The sequence below is a fragment of the Heterodontus francisci genome, chromosome 10 (assembly GCF_036365525.1).
Source record: "Heterodontus francisci isolate sHetFra1 chromosome 10, sHetFra1.hap1, whole genome shotgun sequence".
Classification (NCBI taxonomy): Eukaryota; Metazoa; Chordata; class Chondrichthyes; order Heterodontiformes; family Heterodontidae; genus Heterodontus; species Heterodontus francisci.
The window spans coordinates 114,160,540-114,182,561 of NC_090380.1; the positions used below are offsets into that span (position 1 = coordinate 114,160,540).

The 22,022-nt window shown below is 45.0% G+C and overlaps 1 protein-coding gene across 3 annotated transcripts in view; it reads left to right on the top strand.

The window, feature by feature from the left end:
• LOC137374726 (SAM domain-containing protein SAMSN-1-like) overlaps positions 1–5,810 on the top strand; it is a 94,877-nt gene extending 89,067 nt beyond the window's left edge. For all 3 annotated transcript variants that reach the window (XM_068041286.1, XM_068041285.1, XM_068041284.1), the window contains one exon: positions 1,422–5,810. In XM_068041286.1, the coding sequence (XP_067897387.1) occupies positions 1,422–1,621 (200 nt within the window). In that variant the 3' untranslated portion in view covers positions 1,622–5,810. The remainder of the gene's footprint in view (positions 1–1,421) is intronic.
• The last annotated feature ends 16,212 nt before the right edge of the window (positions 5,811–22,022 follow it).

Here is a 22,022-nt window from a genome sequence, read left to right on the forward strand (position 1 = left end):
TGTTCGTATAATGTTAATGGTTCTCTCTCTTCAAGTTCTGTTCCTCTTTCCTTCAAATTTGCCGTCATCAACCCATCCTCAAAAAAAAAATGCTTGACCTTTGCGAACTACTGTCTCATCTCCAACATCCCTTTCCTCTCCAAAGTCCTTGAACATGTGGTCACCTCCCAAATCCGTTCCCATCTTTCCTGGAACTCCTTGTTTGAATCCCTCCAGTCAGGTTTCCACCCATGCCACAGTACCAAAACGGCTCTTATCAAAGTCACAAATTACTATGACAAAGGTAAACTATCCCTCCTTATCCTCCTTGACCTGTCTGCATCCTTTGACGTGGTTGACCCCACTATCCTCCTTCAACACCCCTCCACGGTCATCCAGCTGAGTGGGACTGCACTTGCCTGGTTCCAATCTTATCTGTTTAATCACAGCCAGAGAATCACCATCAATGGCTTCTCTTCCCACTCGTGTCCCTTGGTCCCTTCCTATTTCTCATCTACATGCTGCCCTCGGTAACCATCCAAAAATAAAGTGTTAGTTTTCACATGTAGATAGACGACACCCAGCTTTACCTCTCCACCTCCTCTCCCGACTCCACCACTGTCTCTAAATTATCAAACTGCTTATCTGGCAGCCAGAACAGGATGAGCAGAAATTTCCTCCAATTAAATATTGGGAGGCTGAAGCTATTGCCTTTGGTTCCATTCCCTAGCTACCAACTCCATCCCTCTCCCTGGCAACTGTCTGAGACTGAACCAGACTGTTTGCAACCTTGGTTCCATATTTAGCCTCGAGGTGAGCTTCTGACCACATATCTGTGCCGTCACTAAGACTGCCTACTTTCACTTTTATAACATCGCTCGAATTCATTCCTGCCTCAACTCAGCTGCTGCTCATCCATGCCTCTGTTACGTCTAGACTTGACTATTCTAACCTACTCCTCGCCAGCCTCTCACATTCTATCTTGGGTAAACTTGAGGTCATCCAAAAATTGAGGGATACTGGAGATAAAGTGGGATTGAGGGATACGGCAAGAGGGTGGGTAGGTGAGTTGAGGGTTACGCGGAGAAGGTGGACAGGTGAAGTTGAGGGATATGTGGAGAAGGTGGGTAGGTGGGATTGAGGGATACAGGAAGAAGGTGGATAGGTGGTGTTGAGGGATATGGGCAGAAGGTGGGTCAGTGGAATTGAGGGATCTAGTTGAAAGGTTGGAGGGGCGGTCAGGGCAAAGAAGTTCGGACAATGCAGTACTATCATCATATGCTGGAGTGGTACTCTAGTATGTGGCCAAGTACAAACACAGGGCTTGGACTCACAACCACCTGATTCCCAGACAAGAGCATTATTAATTTTCTGTTCTTAATTACCAGTGAATAGATCATGATGGATAAAGAGAATAATACTTTTACACTTTTGTCTTATAGTTCTAAGTGAAGAGGAAGTAAACAACGATGTTATAACACAGAGCCAATCCTCCAACCTCAAGTCTGACCAATCACACCTGATAGAATGTCCCAGGGACTCTGGATGTTATGCTACCTCTGAAATCTCAGACAATGGAAAAGAAGACTTGGATGTAGACAACTTGCCAGAAATGGTTGAAGGTGTTTCCCTTGCCAACTGATCATGTTGGGAATAATCAAGTTGTACAGTTTTGAGTCATGCAGTGGGAGCCAGTGGACATTTGAGAGGCTTTTCATTCTCTGTATTAATATCTATGGGTGTACATTGAACACGGTTTCCTTTATTTAATATGAATCTACCAGGGAAAATGATGGGCATGGTTTTGACTTCACCCTGCGATCTCCTGAAAAACACAGAACACTTGTTAAAAAGTTTGGTGAATGGCAAATTATTTCCACTCAATGGGGTGAATTTTGGCACGAGCGTGGGTAACCTGACGTTGATGTCATTGCCAATTAGTAGGTCACCTCCGTGTCTGCTGTCCAATTAGGGACGGCAGGTGGCAAGGAGATGCAGGAGGGCCAATCTCAGTGCCTGAAGTGAAGGATGGCTAGCAGCTCCACTGCGAAGGTTGTATGATGCTGAGCTGAATGGAGAAGGAGATGGCAGCACCATATGGAGGTGTGATACTGATAATGGAACCAGTAGCCAATTCCCTCACACCCAGCGCTATCTGCTGGATCCTTCTGCAGGTGAAATGCTTGGATTTGCAACCTTTGCAGGCAGATGGACTGAGCATCACCAATTTGGTCCTTTAAAGTGAACACTGCATATGCATCTCATGACACTCCAACTTCCCACTGTGTTCTTGCCTCCTGTGAGGAGGCAAGCTGCAGACATGGCAGGGCCCCGTGCTCTACCGACAAAATTAAAATCCCTTCTAAAAATGGCCGCTAATTGGCTCAGTTATTACCTACATTGGCTTCCTATGCTGCCGGGTGGGTAGCGGTCGTTTCCCTGAAGCTGCCTCTGGAAAAATCGCGAGGAGGCGGGAACACATCAGGGAGCCATCCTGTCGCTTTTTTCTCGAAATTTCCCAGCCTACCACCACCAAAGCTGCCTCCAAAGGACAGGGAAATTTCTGCCCAATAAGCCTCTTGTGATTTTTTGCACCCTTATTTAATTTTGTTTATATATTTCAAATGGGAATTGGATAAGTACTCGAAGGAGAAAAATTTGTAGGTCTATGGGGAAAGGGATTGGGACTAGTTGTTTAGCTCGACCAAAGAACCAGCATGGGTACGGTGGGCCTGAGTGGCCTCCTTCCGTGCTGTATTATTCCATGATCAATGTCATCCTGGGAGGCATTCGAACCAAGATCACTTGCCTGCTAGAATGGATGACCCTCCCTAATGTAAAGATCAGCTAAACAAATGGGCTGCGCCAATGCTCAATGCCAGAATGGAGAAATTGAACGAGTTACAAATTGGGAAAGCCAGACTAGCTGATGGAAGCTACACGTTCATCGGATATGCATTTGGAGAGGTTGAGCTCTGTGGGGACGCAAGTGTTGTGCCATTCCGCAGCTCCGACCACCAGCAGAGACCTTCTGCAACACAATGAGTGGCAGGCAGATCTCTGCCATCTTGGTTCTCTCCGCCGTGGCCCGGGATTGAGCTCATGAAATTGGCAACTGCATTTTCCCAATTTCCCAACTGGTTGGGTCACATCTGCATTTCTTTTTCCCAACCAGGGTGTAGACCTGGAAGAGGGAATTGGCAAGGTGAAATGACCATTCAGTGGACTATGTGGAAATGGATGGCTTGGCCTTTGAACATGAGGGTCATGTCATTAAAAGGGGCACTGTTTTTAACAGGAAGATGTTTTGTTAAACCCTTTCCACTTGGTTAAGGTGCTATAACACAAGATGTAAGTTGTTCCAGGGCCCATATTTGCTAGTGATGGGCATTGGGTTGCCAACTTTGGATGTATTCCTGGAGGTTTAATTCCAGGGCACACCACCTCCCACTGCCCTGCCCCCACCATTGGTCATCTGGCACATCCATTCCACCTTCACTGGCCAATTAGAAAGCAAATGGACTCTTCATGACTTGGTTGGCTGTTTCTTGATTGTCAAACAGTCTTTTTTCCCCAATTCCAATATTTTGAGAACTAATCAATGAAACTATGCAAAGAAAATAATAGAAACTCAAAATTTTATTGGTGCTCCTGTGACCTTTCTCTCTGGGTTTTGCTCACAACAGTGTCCTGGAGATTAATCTTTAATAAAGTTGGCAACTTTAGATGGGAAAAACTGTTGAATTTCCTCTGGGTTTTTTCATTCACTTTGGGGTTTCTCCAGGGACAGGACGGACAGGTCATGGGGGATTTCCACCAAAGTTACTGGTGGAAAATCAGAAAAAAAAGCAGAAATTTCACCACCAAGAATATAAATGGGTTTAAGAGACAATTGGCTTGTTCTCTGGAGAGAGAAAGGACTGAGTGAAGGTTAAGGTGAGAAGCTGGGTGATCTTTGTGAAAAAGGAGAGAGTTGGTGGGGTTAACTTCCCCTTCCTGTGCCTGAATAGTTTAAAAATTTTCATGAAAGGAAAATTAAAAGCAGCAAATCTAGCAACAAAATTAGTGATTCACCCCACAGTGCATTGCTACACAGGGAAATACAGAAATGGGAAAGGATCTTGGTACTTGTGTCTGATCCCACGCACACAGATAAATACACAGATACACACACAGCGCAAATACAGATGCACACGAATAGATAACAGCATACATACAGTTCACAGATACACACAAAGCGCATATACAGATGCACACAAATACATAACACAGCGCACATACAGTTGCACACAGAGCCACACAGCGAATATACAGTTACACACAGATACACACACAGAACACATATTGGATGGAATCAGGCCAGGGGAGGTGTCTTTGAAGGCAGTGTGGGGTGGGGAATTTTTGAAAGTTGCATGGCATGTCAGCTTCCTGACAGATTCCCGCCTCCGGGAGTTCCTGCTGGAGGCTGGCTGCCACAGGAACTGCCAGACTACTCCACAGGGGCAGGAAGCCAATTCAGGCAATTAAGGTCCCACTTCGGGGCCAGTTCCAGAACTGCCGGCATCTTCCTGAAGTTGGACGGGCCCCCATATTGAGGCCGGAGCCCGGCAGCTACCTGGAGGTGGCCTTCTCGCAATCCCCCTATCACGGAGCTGCTGGGATGAGAAGGCCACAGCCATGGCAACAAGCAGTCCTGTGGAGAGGCTCCCCGGCACAACGAATGGCCCTGACAGCTGTGGCCATTCCTCATTTTAAAATTTTCGGCATGCTTCAGAGACTGTCTCCATTCTGAGGTGCCCTCGCGCTCCCCTACCTGCTTCAACAATGCCCATCTCTCTCGGTGGGGCTGCTGGCCATTCAGTGCTGTGAGCTCGCTGATTGGGCCTCTCACCTTAGGTGACATCATTGGACAGTGAAAGCAGAAGTGGCCCCTTAATTGACCACCTCCTGTAAGATCACAACGCCATGCATCCAGCTGATACCAGCGGAGTGGTGACCCGCATTTGATCCCAACGCCTGAAAAATACTAAAGCTGGTAAGATTCCGCCTACAGTTACACACACAACATACATACAGAAATACATGCAGGTTAACGTTCCGTCTAACTTTTTTTGGAGTGATTTATTTAAGTGCATGGCTCCTTTAAATTTTTTGCATGTTTACACATGTGCGGTAACTTAAAGGGGCCGACTAGTGCGGCGTACAGCTTAGAGGGAACATTGATGCAGGTGTATGAACATACATATACACACAAATGTACACACACAGATACACGCAAACATATGAACATACATACAAATACACACAAATGTACACACACATACAACCATACACACAAGCAGATACAGACAATTAAACACACAGACATCAACATACACATAATAAACTGCAACCACTGCTCTACTTTTTTTAACTTATTAAATGATAAATGCAAACAAAAACATTCAATTTGTATAACTAGCTAGGTCATGTTTGTGGCCTTTAACCGGGTTGTGGAAAAGGCGCTTTGCTCCCTTCCTCAATCAACATTCAGTTGAGTGATTTGCATCAGTCCGTGTCTTAAGCTTATTTTAGACACTTTATGTGTAAATATTTATTAGATTTTTGTATTTTATCTGTGAATGTAGGTTGTTTTTGAATTTCCTGTATTTTAAGCCCTGGCTTGAATTGTTCCCTCGTTACTGTTGTAGTCTGTATTCGGATCTTTAATGAAATTATATGAAAACATTTTAAATTCTTTAAATGTAGCTCAATGAGTAAATTATAAGATTTATAAAATATTTGTAGAACATTAAATTTGCATATTTGACTAATAAAACTATCAGATAAGAGCAATCAGCTTGCGTTCAGAAACCAAAGTGGTTCTCCACTGCGTCAAACTGATTCAGATTGGCGGTTTGTTCGGAACGGCCTTTATTGCTGGTTCAGAAAGGGAAATAAATCTTTTATTCCTCAGGAAACTAAGAACAGGAGGAGGCCATTCAGCCTCATGAGCCTGTTCCGCCATTCCATTGGATTGGGGCTAATCTGCACCTCTTTGCTGCCTACCCGCCTTGGTTCTGTATCGCTTCATACCCTTTGCCTAACAAAGATTTAACAATCTCTGTTTTGAAATTGTCAATTGTCCTAGCAGTCACAGCTTTTCTTTGGTTGGGAGAGAGTTCCAGATTTCCACTACCCTCACTGTGACGAAGTGCTTCCTGATATCACCTCTAAACAGCCGAGCTCTAATTTTAAGACGATGTCCCCTTGTTCTGGACTCTCCCACCACAGGAAATAGCTTCTCTCTGTCTATCCTATCCTACTTCAGAGAACTATGGATGTTCAGTCGCTGAGTATATTCAAGACGGAGGTCAAACAAGTTTTGGATACGAAGGGATATGGGGGCAGTGCAGGAAGGTGGAGTTGAGGTAGAAGATCAGTCATGATCGTATTTAATGGCAAAACAGTCTCGAAAAGCCAAATGGCCTACTCCAGCTCCTATTTCTTATGTTGTTGTTAACTCCTTTAATCATCTTAAACCTCAATTAATTCACTCCTTTAATCTTCTTAGTTTTTCTGCTATTTTGTTCCTCATCTAGAAAGTGCTGACTTGTGCTAGGCCATAAAACCAACTGCGTCAGCTGGCCTCTAACACCTGCCCATACTTCATGCATGTTGCCAGACTATTTGACCCTGGAAGGTATCACACTCAAGTCCCATCCTGTTTTGCTGTGGAATTCCTGGCCTTACATTGTTGGGACGACAAGTAATCCAGAGGCCTCAACTAACAATTTAGCAAACAAGACTTTGAATCCCACCATGGTCACTTCAGAATTTGGATTCAGTTAAAAAAGGAAGTAGAAAACTGGTATCAGTAAAAATGACCATGAAGTGTTGGATTGTCGTAAAAACCCAACTGGTTCATTAATGTCCCTTTAGGAAAGGAAACCTGCCATCCTTACCAGTATGGCCTGTGTGTGATGCCAGTCCCACACAAGAACAATTTGTATTTATATAGCACCTTTAATGCAGTAAAACACCTCAAAGCACTTCACAAAAGTGTCATCAAACAAAATTTGACACTGAGGCAGATAAGGCGTTATTAGGGTAGGTGATCAAAAACTTGGTCAAAGAGGTAGATTTTAAGAAGCATCTTAAAGGAGAAAAGAGAGATGGACAGGTGGAGAGGTTTAGGGAGGGAATTCCAGAGCTTAGAGCCTAGGCAGATGAAGGCACGGCCGCCAATGTGTTTAACTCACAACTCTGGAGTGGCCTTGCAAGCTACTCAGTTGTCAGGGCAACTAGACAACAATAAATGGCAGCCTTGTCATTGATACCAATATCTTGAGAATGAATTAATTAGCACTCATTACCAGTTTGGTGAAAACCCTTTCTGGACAGGGTGAGGAATAGAGACCCTATGAATCAGTAAGCTTACTGAAAACCAACAATGAATGGAGTGTGATCCTGGTTTGGGATAGAAGGAAGTGGGTTAGGGTCAGTAGCAGGAGATGGACTCTAATGTAGGATGGGTGGGTGGGTCCTTGTATTGGGATAGAAATGAGGTTTGAGAGTGGGATCTTGGCATGGGATATCGAGAAGAGGAGCCTGTGGTTGGTATAGGGGAGCTGGATCCTGGCTTATTTTTTGATGTTTGTTTCTCCACTGGTTGCTCATTGAAAATCTTAATAACAGGTCCATACATGGTGGAGTAAATGGAGAAAGGTGCTACCATTGTCAGGCAGCCATTGTAAGATTTAATAAATGATGGGCTGATCTGATTGAGGTTTATAATATAATGAAGGGAATAGATTGCCCTTCAGTTAAGAACATATGAAATAGGAGCAGGAATAGGCCATTCGGCCCCTCAAGCATGCCCCGCCATTCAATAAGATCATGGCCGATCTGTCCCAGCCCTCAACTCCCCGATATTTCAAAAATCTATCTACCTCCTCTTTAAATACTTTCAGTGATCTAGCCTCCACAACTCTCTGTGGTAGAGATTTCTAGACATTCACTACCCTCTGAGAGAAGAAATTCCTTTGCATTGCAGTTTTAAATGAGTGTTCCCTTATTCTGTAACTATGTCCCCTAGTTCGAGATTCCCCCACTAGTGGAAACATGATCTCAACATCTACCCTGTCGAGCCCCCTTAGAATCTTGTAAGTTTCAATAAGATCACCCCTCATTCTTCTAAACTCTAATGAATAAAGGCCTAACCTGTTTAGCCATTCTTGATAAGTCAACCCCTTCATCCCAGGAATCAGTCTAGTGAATCTCTTTTGAACTGCCTCCAATGCCAGTATATCCTTTCTTAAATATGGGGACCAAAACTGTACACAGTACTCCAGGTGCAGCCTCACCAACACCCTGTACAATTGTAACAAGATTTCCCTATTTTTAAACTCCAACCCCCTAGCAATAAAGGCTAAAATTCCAATTGCCTTCTTAATTACTCGCTGCACCTGTATGCTAATTTTTTGTGTTCCATGCACAAGAACACCCAGATCCCTCTGTGCTGCACTTTTTTGAAGTCTCTCTCCATTTAAATACTAGTCTGCCTTTTGATTCTTCCTACCAAAGTGCATGACCTCACAATTTCCTACATTAAACTCCATCTGCCAAGTTTTTGCCCACTCATTCAACCTATCTATATCCCCTTGCAGATTCCTTATGTCCTCATCACAACATGCCCTCCCACCTATTTTTGTATCATCAGCAAATTTGGATATATTACACCCTGCCCCCTCTTCCAAATCATTAATATAGATAGTAAATAATTGAAGCCCTAGGACTGTTCCTTGTGGCACTCCACTAGTTCCGTCTTTTCAACCCAAAAAAGACCCATTAATCCCGACTCTCTGTCTTCTGTGAGTTAACCAATCCTCAATCTATGCTAATACATTACCCCCAATACCATGATTGTGCAATAATCTTTTATGTGGCACCTTATCGAATGCCTTCTGGAAATCTAAATACACTACATCTACCGGTTCCCCTTTATCAACTCTGCTTGTTATATCCTCCTCAACGAACTCTAGCAAATTTGTCAAACATAATTTCCCTTTCACAAAACCATGTTGACTCTGTTTGATTGCGTTGGCAGTTGGCAGTTTGTTCCAATTAAATAGATAGCGAAGGATCAGGGGTCACAGTTTTAAGTTACATAAGAAAAGTTGCACCTTTTCCCGAATGGGACAGACACCACCTCTTACACAAGGTAGATAATTCAGGGCCAGAGTGATCTCCTGCATTCGTTTCAATTGCCTAGATGAATCAGAGAGGAATTTCCCAGATTTTTTTTTTATTCCAAATTGACCTGGGTTTTTAATCTGTTTTCTCACCTGTCCCAGGAAATCACATGGTTTCGGGCAGGGTTGGAGAGTATTGCAGTGCACAAGGTATTACAATTGTGTGGAACAGGCTAGGTGGGGAAGAAGGTCTTTTACCTGTCAGCCATGACTTGATTGAATGCATGTAAAGTCCACATACCAGACCACAGCCACCCATTATGAAGGACAGCAGAAATCTTATATATGCCTTTGACCTTTCTGCTGTTGAGTGTTGGCAATAGAATTAGGAAAAACACTCTATGTGGTTCAGTATTGGTTGGAAATGGTTTGCAGCCTCATCCTTATCTGTTATTAGTACCAGGGGAGCCGGTGGCGTTGTGGTAGTATCACTGGCCTAATAATCCAGAGGCCCAGGCTAATGTTCTGCAGACACTCGTTCAAATCCCACTGTGCAGCTGGTGGAATTTAAATTCAGTTGAATTTTTAAAAATCTGGTATTGGAATCTAGTCTCAGTAATACTGCCATGAAACTATGATTGATTGTTGTAAAAACCCATCTGGTTCACTAATGTCCTTTAGGAAAGGAAATCTGCTATCCGTACCTGGTCTGGCCTACATGTGATACCAGACCCACAGCAATGTGGTTGACTCTTAACTGCCCTCTGAAATGGCCTAGCAAGACACTCAGTTGTCAAGGGCAATTAGGATGGGCAATAAATGCTGGCCTTGCCAGCGATGCCCACATCCCATCAAAGAATAAGATAAATACATCCCCACTTCATTCCTCTGAAAATGGATTACCCATCACACTCACTGAGAGTTGCCAACCCTTCCAGAATTGCCCTGGAGTCTCCAGGAACTAAGAACTGATTTCCAGGACACTGCTGTAAACAACTCTACAGAAACATCACAGCAAAAGAATTTTTTTTTCTTTGAACACTTTGTTTATTAGTTATAAAGTTATCAGACATGGCAAAAAAGGCAGAATATGCTGGAAACACTCAGCAGGTCTGGCAGCATCTGTGGAGAGAGAAACAGAGTTAATGTGTCAGGTCAATGACCCTTCATCAGACCTGGGAAAAATGATAAAAATGTAATAGGTTTTAAGTAGGTCAAATGTGGGAAGGTGGAAAAAGAACTAAAGGGAAGGTAATAGGGCGGATGATGGGAGACATGAAACGACAACGGAATTGTTTTTTTATTCGTTCATGGGATGTGGACATCGCTGGCATTTATTGTCCATCCCTAATTGCCCTTGAGAAGGTGGTGGTGAGCCACCTTCTTGAACTGCTGCAGTCCATGTGGTGTAGGTACACCTACAGTGCTGTTAGGAAGGGAGTTCCAGGATTTTGGCCCAGCCACAGTAATGAACAGTGGGGAAGAGCCAAAGGACATTATAATGGGACAAGTAAAGAGACAAATGATGTGACAACAGGAGGTGTGAATGGCAGAATAATGAACAACTGCCGCCAGAAAGCAAAACAGAGACAAAAAGATTCAGACCAAAACATGCAAAGAAAAGGAAACAAAATGGGGGGGATAGATTATGGTCTGAAATTATTGAACTCATTGTTGAGTTCAGAAGGCTGTAAGGTGCCTAATCAAAAGATGAAGCACTGTTCCTCGAGCTTCTGTTGAGCTTCATTGTAACACTGAAGTAGGCTGAGGACAGAGATATCAGTGTGAGATCAAGGTGGAGAATTAAAGTGGCCACAGTAGGGGGAGAATCCTCAGTTTGAACAGATGTGACGGAGATGAAGAAACTGGGGAATGGAATGGAATGGAGACTTTATGTCTTGCTTTTTCCTCAACTGAGGATTTTCCCCCCACTGTGCCACTTTAATTCTCCACCTTGCTCTTATGCTGACATCTCTGTTCTTGGCCTACTACAATGTTCCAATGAAGCTCAATGCAAGCTCAAAGAACAGCATCAATAAAGAGTCCATTCACTCTCTGGTCGTGAGAATAAAGGGCATTGCGAGGGTGGCTGTGTCGGGCGACCAATGGTTGGAGTGCGGGGGTGGAGCGGTTGGAGGCAGGGGATCATGGAATGAAGCCTCCAGGAACATGTCCAACCAGAGTTGGCAACCCTAATCCGACTCCTTGCGGCCTACCAATGATGGATGCTCTTTCCGTCACTTACCCACTGCAACTCTTGACTTAGATTTTCCTGCTTTGCCACCTCCTTCTATTAACTTCAAAAGCTTCTTTCCTTAACATTCTCCTTGGCAGCCATGCCATTGGCCTCCATCCGTGAACCCTGCACCACCCACCCCACCCCAGCCCAATGTTCGTCTCTCCTCTGAAACATTTTCCTTCCCTCATTTTGTAATGTGTTTTCGAAGAGCAGGCACAATGCTAGCAAAGCACAGCCAGGACACCATAGAATTATACAGCACAGAAGGAGGCTATTTGGCCAATCATGCCCATGCCGTCTCATTGAAGGAGCTATCTAATCAGCCCCACACTGCCTGCCCTTTACCCATAGCTACAAATTTTCCTTTTCCAGTATTTATACAATTCTCTATTGAATCTGCTTCCACCGCCCTTTCAGGCAGTGTATTTCAGATCACAACAACTCGCCATGTAAAATAATAGTCCACATCTTCTCTCTCATTCTTTTGCCATCTCTATCTTTGCTTTTGGAAAGTTAAGAGATTTTTAAAAGATATATTCTTTTAAAAAATTTCTTTTGTGGTATGACCAGACGAACTTTGCACTTCGCAAGGTGTTAGTGGTTTCCTTTGACTGCTCACATCCGGCTGCTGTGAGTTCAGAGAACACTCAGTCCCAGTTAAGTAAAATCTAACTGTTTACACTAATTCCAAGTTTACCTAAGCTTGCCACGGGAAAACCTCTCTTTCAACAGCATAATTTCAATGTGTTTTCTTAACACATTTCAAAAAGAGAGAAAGAAAGAAAGAAAGAAAGAAAGAAAGAGAGAAAGAAAGAAAGATCTTATATTCATATTGCAGATTTCACAAGCTCAGGAGATCCGAGTGCAGCAGCCACTTTTGTGCATTGCAGCATTCCACAAATAGAAAAGTGAAAATGACCTGATAATTATTTTTAGTGAAGTTGTTTGCGGGATAAATATTGGCCAGGACACCAGTGAGAGCTTCCCTGCTCTTCTGCAAAATAGTGGCCATAGATCATAACCACTTGAGAGACTGGTTTAATATCTACTCTGAAAGACAGCGCCTCCAACAGTGCAGCACTCCCTAAGCACTGGACTAGGAGTGCCAACCCAGAATATGCAGTTAAATTCTCTGGAGTGAGGCACGAACTCACAACCTTCTGACTCAGGCAAAAGAATGCTACCGATGAAGTCACAGCTACATACTGGGATCTAAGAGGTGAGACCTCATTGGTAACTGTGCCTTCACCCACCTGTGGCCTTACAATCTGAAATTCTCTGCTGAATCCTCTCCAGCTCCCCCACATCCTTTAAGACTTTCCTTAAAACCCATGGCTTTGACTAAGCTTTTAGTCACCCTCTCCAAAAATCTCTAACCTGATGTCCACTTTTGCCTGATAATTCTGCTGAGGAGCACCTCGGGATGCTTTGCTCTGTTGGAGATGCTGCCTAAATGCTACTTTGTTGTCAGCTGGGAGAAGTCCAGTCTTTGAGTCAGCAGGTTGTGGGTTCCAGTCCCACAAGCTTCGTGCACCAAAATCTGGACCAACCGTCCAGCTTCCTTCCTGAGGGTGTGAATCACTGTCGGGGGTTCCCGCGCTTCAAAGTCAAAATTAAACACTTCACCTGCCTGTTGCCACTTGATACCATCCAAAAAAGCTGACAGAGTTTTTCAGGAATCCTAGTCAACATTCCTCTCTCAACCAACACGGACAAAGCTACAGATCACTATTTTGTTCTAACTTTCTACTTTCTGCGGTCTTTTGCCTTTTGCATTTTAATGTTTAATTCACTACCCCTTCTCGACAAGGCACAGCTCCCACTCGGAGGTGTCTTGCTGTTCTCTCTTATGGGATTTTCATTTATCTCTTTCGCCCTGTTACTATAACAACTTGCATTTATACAGCACATAGTAAATCCTCCCAATGTGCTTCACAGGAGCATTACCATACATAATTAGACACCAAATCGCATAAGGAGATATCAGGACAGTTGACCAAAAGCTTGGTCAAGCGGTAGGTTTTAAGGAGCATCTTAAAAGAGGAGAGAGAGATACAGAGTTGGAAAGCTTTTTTAAAATTCATTCATGGGATGTGGGCGTCACTGGCCAGGCCAGCATTTATTGCCCATCCCTAATTGCCCTTGAGAAGGTGGTGGTGAGCTGCCTTCTTGAACCGCTGCAGTCCATGTGGGGTAGGTACACCCACAGTGTACCTTTGTAGCGGTTAGATACAACTGAGTGGCTTGCTAGGCCATTTCAGAGGGCATGGGTCTGGAGTCACATGCAGGCCAGACCAGGTAAGGACAGCAGATTTCCTTCCCTAAAGGATATTAGTGAACTAGATGGGTTTTTACAACAATCGACAATGGTTTCATAGCCATCATTCAACTAGCTTTTTAATTGCAGATTTATTAATTGAATTCAAATTCCACCTTCTGCTGTGGTGGGATTTGAACCCATGTCCCCAGAGCAATACCTTGGGTCTCTGGGTTACTAGTCCAGTGACAATACCACTATGCCACTGCCTCCCCATATCATTTAGGGAGGGAATTCCAGAGCTTAGGGCCTCGGCAACTGATGGCATGGCTACCAATGGTGGAGTAAAGGAAATCGAGGACACACCTTGCAGATATCGCAAAGGGTTGTGGGGCTAGAGGAGGTTACAGAGATAGACAGAGGTGAGACCATGGAGGGATTTGGAAACAAGTATGGCGAAGTTTAAAATTGAGGCATTGCTGGACCAGGAGCCAATGTAGGACAGCAAGCATAGGGGAGAATGGGTGAACTTGACTCGGTGCGAGTTAGTATACAGGCAGCAGAGATTATGGAGTGCGCAAGATGGGAGGCCGGCCTGGACAGCATCGAGTCCACAAGTAACAAGGTTATGGATGTTACTTACTTTAAAACTGTTTGTTTCTAACATCTGTCAGTACTGATAAAATCATTGACCTGAAATGTTAAATGTTTCTCTCTCCAAAAAATGCTGCCTGACCTGTTGAGTGTTTTTTCAGGAATTTGTTTAATTTCTGGCATCTATAATATTTCAGCTCATCGTGTCTGTGCTGGTTCTTTGAAACAGCTATCCAATTAGTCCCACTCGCCTTGCTCTTTTCCTATAGCTCTGCAAATCTTTCCTTTTCAAATCCTATCTAATTCCCTTTTGAAAGTTACTATTGAATCTGTTTCCACTGCCCTTTGACAGTGCATTCCAGATCACAACTCGCTGCCTAAAAAAATGACTTATCATCTCCTCTCCGGATTATTCGCCAATTACCTTAAATTTGTGTCCTCTGGTTACTGATTCTCCGACCTGTGGAAACAAATTCTCCCTGCCCAATCCATCAAAGTCCCTCATAATTTTGCCCATCTCTATTAAATCTCCCCTTAAATTCTCTGCTCTGAGGGGAACAATCCCAGCTTCTCCAGTCTCTCCGCATAACCTTGATACCATTGTAGTAAATCTCCTCTTCACCCTCTCCAAAACCTTGATATCCTTCCTAAAGTATGGTATTCAGAATCTGGACGCAATCTGCGTCTAACCAGTGCTTATTAGGAGTATGACTCGAAGAAAAACAATGATAAGCAGGGCGGTTGTGTACCGCAATGGTTTTTCACCCACACTGCAATGCCACTAATCTGGGGAAAGGCAAAGTCCACGCACACTTCACACTGAAGCAGAACATTCAGTGAGCAGAGGTTGTTCACTTACTCCTCCTTGTGGTTAGTCAGAAAGGTGCACAATCAAAATCTCGTTCTCTTAATTGGAGACTGGTGCAGGGATCGGAAAATGGGGCAGAAAAAATAATTTTGATAAATCTAGACCAAAGCAACGCAGATACTGAGCAAAGCAAGAATCTGTAGGACAGGGACAGTGAGAAATCTATAGGATACAGAGACAGGGAGGAATCTGTATGATACAGAGACAGTCTGGAATATATAGATAAGTGCAAAAAGGTTGGCAGTGGAGTAGTGGTAATGTCACTGAACTAGCAATCTAGAGGTCCAGGCTAATGCCCTGGAGACACAGATTCAAATCCCACTGTGGCAGTTGGTGGAATTTAGATTCAATTAATTAATAAAAATCTGGCATTGAAAGACAGTCTCAGAGATGGTGTCATGAAACTATCGTCGAGTTTTGTTAAAACCCATCTGGTTTGCTAATGTCCTTTAGAGAAGGAAATCTGCCTAATAGACTACATGTGACTCCAGACCCACAGCAGTGTGGTTCACTCTTAACTGCCCTTTGAAATGGCCTAGCAAGCCACTCAGTTATCAAGGGCAATTAGGGATGGGCAACAAATGTTGGCCTTGCCAGTGACGCCCACATGCCATGAAAAGAATAAAAAAAAGTCAGGAATCTATAGGGCACATACACCACCAAGAATCTGTAGGTTACAGAGACGGTCAGTGATGATCCAATCCATACTCTCTCTACAACTCCATCCCCCACCAAGACAGTTTGAGGGCATTCCGCTTCTTCCTTGAACAGAGGCCCAACCAGTCCCCATCCACCACCGCCCTCCTCCACCTGGCTGAACTTGTTCTCACATTGAACAACTTCCCCTTCAACTCTACTCACTTCCTCCAAGTAAAAGGTGTTGCTATGGGCACCTGCATGGGTCCCAGTTTTGCCTGTCTTTTTGTGGGATATGTTGAACATTCCTTGTTCCAGTCCTACTCAAGCCCCCTCCCCCAACTCTTTTTCCGGTATATTGATGACTGTATCGGTGCCGTATCCTGCTCCTGCCCAGAACTCGAAAACTTTATTAACTTTGCTTCTAATTTCCACCCTTCTCTCACCTTCACATAGTCCATCTCCGGAACTTCCCTTCCCTTCCTCGATTTCTCTGTCTCCATCTCTGGGGATAAGCTGTCTACGAATATTCATTATATGCCCACCGACTCCCACAGCTACCTCCACTACACTTCTTCATACCCTGCCTCCTGTAATTCTCCCAGTTTCTCCATCTCTGATGCATCTGCTCTGATGATGCTACCTTCCACGACAGTGCTTCCGATATGTCTTCCGTTTTCCTCAACCGAGGATTCGTCCACACTGTGGTTGACAGGGCCCTCAACTGTGTCGGGCCCATTTCCCGCACCTCTACCCTCACCCCTTCCCCTCCCTCCCAGAACCACGACAGGGTTCCCCTTGTCCTCACTTTCCACCCCATCAGCCTCCATATCCAAAGGATCATCCTCCGCCATTTCCACCACCTCCAGCGCGATGCCACTACCAAACGCATCTTCTCCTTCCTTCCCCTGTCAGCATTCTGAAGGGATCGTTCCCTCCGCGACACCTTGGTCGACGCCTTCACCACCTCGTCCCCTTCCCATGGCATCTTCCCCTGCAATCGCAGGAGGTGTAATACCTGCCCATTTACCTCCTCTATCCTCACTATCCAAGGCCACAAACACTCCTTTCAGGTGAAGCAGAGATTTACTTGTACTTTTTTCAATTCGCTGCTCACAACGTGGTCTCCTCTACATTGGGGAGACAAAACACAGATTGGGTGACCGCTTTGCGGAACACCTCCGCTCAGTCCGTAAGCATGATCCCGAGCTTCCGGTTGCTTGCCATTTCAACACACCCGCCTGATTTCATGCTCACCTCTCTGTCCTGGGATTGCTGCAGTGTTCCAACGAACATCAATGCAAGTTCAAGGAACAGCATCTCATTTACCGATTAGGCACACTACAGCCTGCCGGACTGAACATTGAGTTCAATAATTTCGGAGCTTGGTTATGCTTGGTTATTTTTTTATTTTTTATTTGGTTATTTTATTTTAGGTTTTTCAGTTTGTTTAGTTTGTTTCCAGTGTGCTTACCCACTGTTCTGGTTTTTTTAATGTGTTTTTTTATGTTTGTGCTTGGAGTGCTTTGTGCTTTTCAGTCATTAACACCCTCTCTGTACTAATGCATTGTCTTTCAGCACACCATTAACATATTGTTCGCCTTTGTTCCATGACCTTCTGGTCAGCTATTCTGTGACCTTGTCCTATCAACACCTCTTTTGTTATCGCTTGCCCCACCCCTGCTTTACTTGCTTAAAACCTTTTACATTTCTAATATTTGTCAATTCTAAAGAAGGGTCACTGACCTGAAACGTTATCTCTACTTCTCTCTGCACTGATGCTGCCAGACCTGCTGAGTATTTCCAGCATTTCTTGTTTTTATTTCAGTTTTCCAGCATCTGCAGTATTATGCTTTTTTATTATGATCCAATCCATGTTCTTCCACTTACAAAAACAACCAGGACTATCTCCCAGGAGTCTTCATTTCCAGGCATAGGATATCATTCACCTGAGTCAGAACGTTGTGGGTTCAAGTCCCAAACTTGAGCATGTAATCGAGGATGATACTCCAGTCCAGTACTGAGGGAGTGCGGCTCTGTCACAGATCCCATCTTTTGGCCATTAAACCCAGGTTCCATCTTCCCTCTCAGACGGATGTGAAAGATCCCACATTACTATTTTGAAGAAGAGCACGTAAAGCACTGCGCTGGCCAATATTTATCGCTTGGCCAATTATCTGCTCCTTATCGCATTGTTTAGTTTAGTTTAGTTTAGAGATACAGCACTGAAACAGGCCCTTCGGCCCCACCGAGTCTGTGCCGACCATCAACCACCCATTTATACTAATCCTACACTAATCCCATATTCCTACCACATCCCCACCTGTCCCTACATTTCCCTACCACCTACCTATACTAGGGGCAATTTATAATGGCCAATTTACCTACCAACCTGCAAGTCTTTTGGCTTGTGGGAGGAAACCGGAGCACCCGGAGGAAACCCACGCAGACACAGGGAGAACTTGCAAACTCCACACAGGCAGTGCCCAGAATTGAACCCGGGTCGCTGGAGCTGTGAGGCGGCGGTGCTAACCACTGCGCCACTGTGCCGCCCTGTTTGTGAGAGCCGGCTGTATGCAAATTGGCTGCTGTGTTTGCTACATTACAACAGTCACTATACTTTGAAAGTATTTCCTTAGCGGTAAGCACTTTGCAATGGCAAAAAAAGGAATTATTTTTGTACACTAATAGAATCAAGGGATATGGGATAGGGCAGGAAAGTGGAGTGGAGATAGATCAGCCATGATAGTACTGAATTGGAGAGCAGGCTCAAGGGGCTGTATGGCCTATGACTGCTCCTATTTTTTAATGCTCTTACGTTAAGTGGGAATCAGAACCTCTCACTGAGAGTTGGGGGTGGGGGGTGGTGTTGCACAGAATGATCCCAGTGGCCTCAGGCTGTCAGATGAAGCTCAAACCTTCTTCAGGCTCAATGTGAATCACTTTTGCTCCATTTAGCTCAGTTTAAGGTTACCCCTGTCCCACCGTAATAGCTGGGATTTTGGTATGGTGATGGCAAAGACCCTCATTTATATATGATTATAAGTTGAAGCATTGACACTATCCAGGACCAAGCAGTCGGCTAGATTGGCAAATCCACCAGCTTTAAACATGAACTCCGTCCACCACTGGCATGTGCATCACCTGCCTGATGCACAGTAGCAACTCGCCAAGGCTCCTTTGACAGAAACTCGCAAACTCGCAACCACTGCTACCCAGAAGAACAGGGGCATCAGAACATCACCATCTCCAGCCCTCCCCGCCAAAATCCCCCAACAAAGTTACACACACCATCCCCACTTGGAAATATATCGGACATTCCTTCATGGTCACTGTGTCAAAATCCTGAAACTCTCTACCTAATAGCACCATGGGAGCACCTACACCAAACGGGACTGTGGCTGTTCAGGAGGAAGACTCATTTCCACCTTCTCAAAGGGCAACCAAGGACGGGTAATAAATGCCATCCTTGTTAGGGATGCCCATATCCCTCCATGGATTCCCCTCTCCCTATTTCAGTAACCTCCTCAAGGCCCACAACCCCCTAAGATCTCTACGTTCCTCCAATTCTGGCCTTTTAGCTCCGGAATTCCTTTCCGTAACCTCTCTGCCTCTCTACCCTCCTTTTAAGATGCCTCTTTGTCAAACCTGTTGGTCACTGGTCACTGGACCTCATAGCAAATTTAGTAAAAACAGAAAAAGCAGGAAATATTCTGCAGGTCAGGCATATCCATGGAAAAGGAAACAAAGTTAACAATCCAGGTCGATGACCTTTCATCTGAGCACTGACATGGTCACCGACCTGAAACATTGGCCGGAATTTTACGCCACCCCAACGAGCCGGATGGTGGCGGAGGGTGGGGGGGGGGCGTAAAATGTAGCGGGAGGCTTCGGGTTGCTTTCCCAACCCGCTCCTGTCTCCGTCCCCTTTACATTGGGCAGGGGAGGTGGCAAAAAACAGCCTGCCCGCTCCAGGCCAATCAAGGGCTTAAGGGCCACTTAAGAGCCTTTGCCTGCCTCCACGCGGATTTTACGCATGGCAAGTGGGCGTCCTGGAGCCGAGAAAAGACGCCTGTGAAAACCAGGAGGCGGCAATCGTCTCGGGGGGGGCGGGCCCTACTCATCGGGCACATCTACCTCAATCACCCCCAGCGCCCAACACGCCGCCACCCCCCTCCTTCCCCCCAACCAACCACCCTTGCCTCGCCGGGGCCCAACCAATTATCCCCGGCGAGGCAACCAAATCCTACCTGTCTTCCAGGCTCCATGTCTTCGGCTGGGCTGCAGTCCCAGCAGTGGCCACTGGTCCCCGTAGCGCTGCTGGGACTAATGGCTGCCGGCCCGTTGATTGGCCAGTAGCTCAATGAGGCGGGATTTCCTCCCTCAAGCAGGTGGAAGTCCCGCCTCGGAACAATTAAAGCCTGGGGACCCGTAAAATGTGGGTCGGATCCCCAGGCAAGGCGGAAGCAGGTTCGTCACTGACTTTTCAATCAGTGGCCAGCTCCTGTCCATCCAACATGAAATCCCAGCCGTTAACTCTAATTCTCTCTCCACAGTTGCGGCCTCACCGCTGAGTGTTGTCAACATTGCTTATTTGTTTATTTCAGATTTCCACCATCTACAGTATTTTGCTTTTGCGCTAATATTACTTCTGTGGCTCAGTGCCAAAAATGTATTTGACAATGCTCCTATGAAGTGTCTTGGGACATTTTAATATGTTAAAGGCTCTATATAGATGCAAGGTATTGTTGAGGATTTTAAAAAAATAAATAGGGGAGAACCCGGGGATGAAAGTGGGGAGGTCTCAATGGAGATCACAAGTTGGATGGTTACCCTTATGGAGCAAAAGCCCAACAGAAATATGCACAGCCCTCACCTACACCTTATCATGGAATCATAAGATCATAAAATAGCTACAGCACAGGAGGAAGTTATTAAGCCCGTTGTGTTCGTGCCGGTTCTCTGCAAGCGTAACTCACCTAGTCCCACTCCCCTGCCTTTCCCCATAGCCCTGCAAATAATTTCTCTTCAGATAATTATCCAATTTTCTTTTGAAGACCTCAATTGAATCTGCCTCCACCACACTCTTGGGCAGTACGTTCCAGATCCTAACCACTAGCTGCATGAACAAGTTTTTACTCATGTCGTCATTGCTTCTTTTGCCAATCACCTTAAATCGGTATCTTCTGGATCTCGACCCTGCCACTAATGGGAACAGTTTCTCCCTATCTACTCTGTCCAAACCCCTCATGATTTTTAACACCTCTATCAAATCTCATCTTAATCTTCTCATCTCTAAGAGAACAGAAATAATTTTATTTTTTATTTTTTTATTTATTTAGAGATACAGCACTGAAACAGGCCCTTCGGCCCACCGAGTCTGTGCCGACCATCAACCACCCATTTATACTAATCCTACACTAATCCCATATTCCTACCACATCCCCACCTGTCCCTATATTTCCCTACCACCTACCTATACTAGGGGCAATTTTATAATGGCCAATTTGCCTACCAACCTGCAAGTCTTTTGGCTGTGGGAGGAAACCAGAGCACCCGGAGAAAACCCACGCAAACACGGGTTTCTCCACTCTGCCCACACAACTGAAGTTCCTCAACCCTGGAACCATTCTTGTGAATCTTTTCTGCACCCTCTCTAAGGCCTTCACGCCCTTCCTAAAGTGTGGTGCCCAGAACTGGACACAATACTCCAGTTGAGGCCGAACCAATGATTTGTACAGGTTTATTATAACATTCTATACCTCTACTTATAAAGCCCAGGATCCAGAATGCTTTATTAACTGCTTTCTCAACCTGCCCTGCAACCTTCAATGAATAATGCACACATACCCCAGCTCCCTCTGCTCCTGAACCCCCTTTAGAATTATGCACTTCATTTTATATTGCCTCTGCTCATTCTTCCTACCAAAATGTATCATTTCACACTGTTTCTACATTAAATTTCATCTGCCAGCCTGTCTATATCCTCTCGTCACTATTTTCCTCATAATTCACATAAATTAACAGGTGGGCTGAGGCATTCCTTTAGATCCCAAGCAAATACTGGTTTCAGAATTTGGGTGAGATGCTGTGCTCCTCTGCCGACCTGCGGATGTCGCTGTCACTAAGTCAGCGGGATCAGAACAATCAGGAGCGAGGGCTGCTCTTGCCGCCGTGGCATCGTCATCGGCGCGGGGTATGCCGGGGGTTGTAGTCCTCGTCCCTCGCCGGTGTCAGTGGAAGAGATGGGACAGGGAAGGAGGAAGGACTACAGGT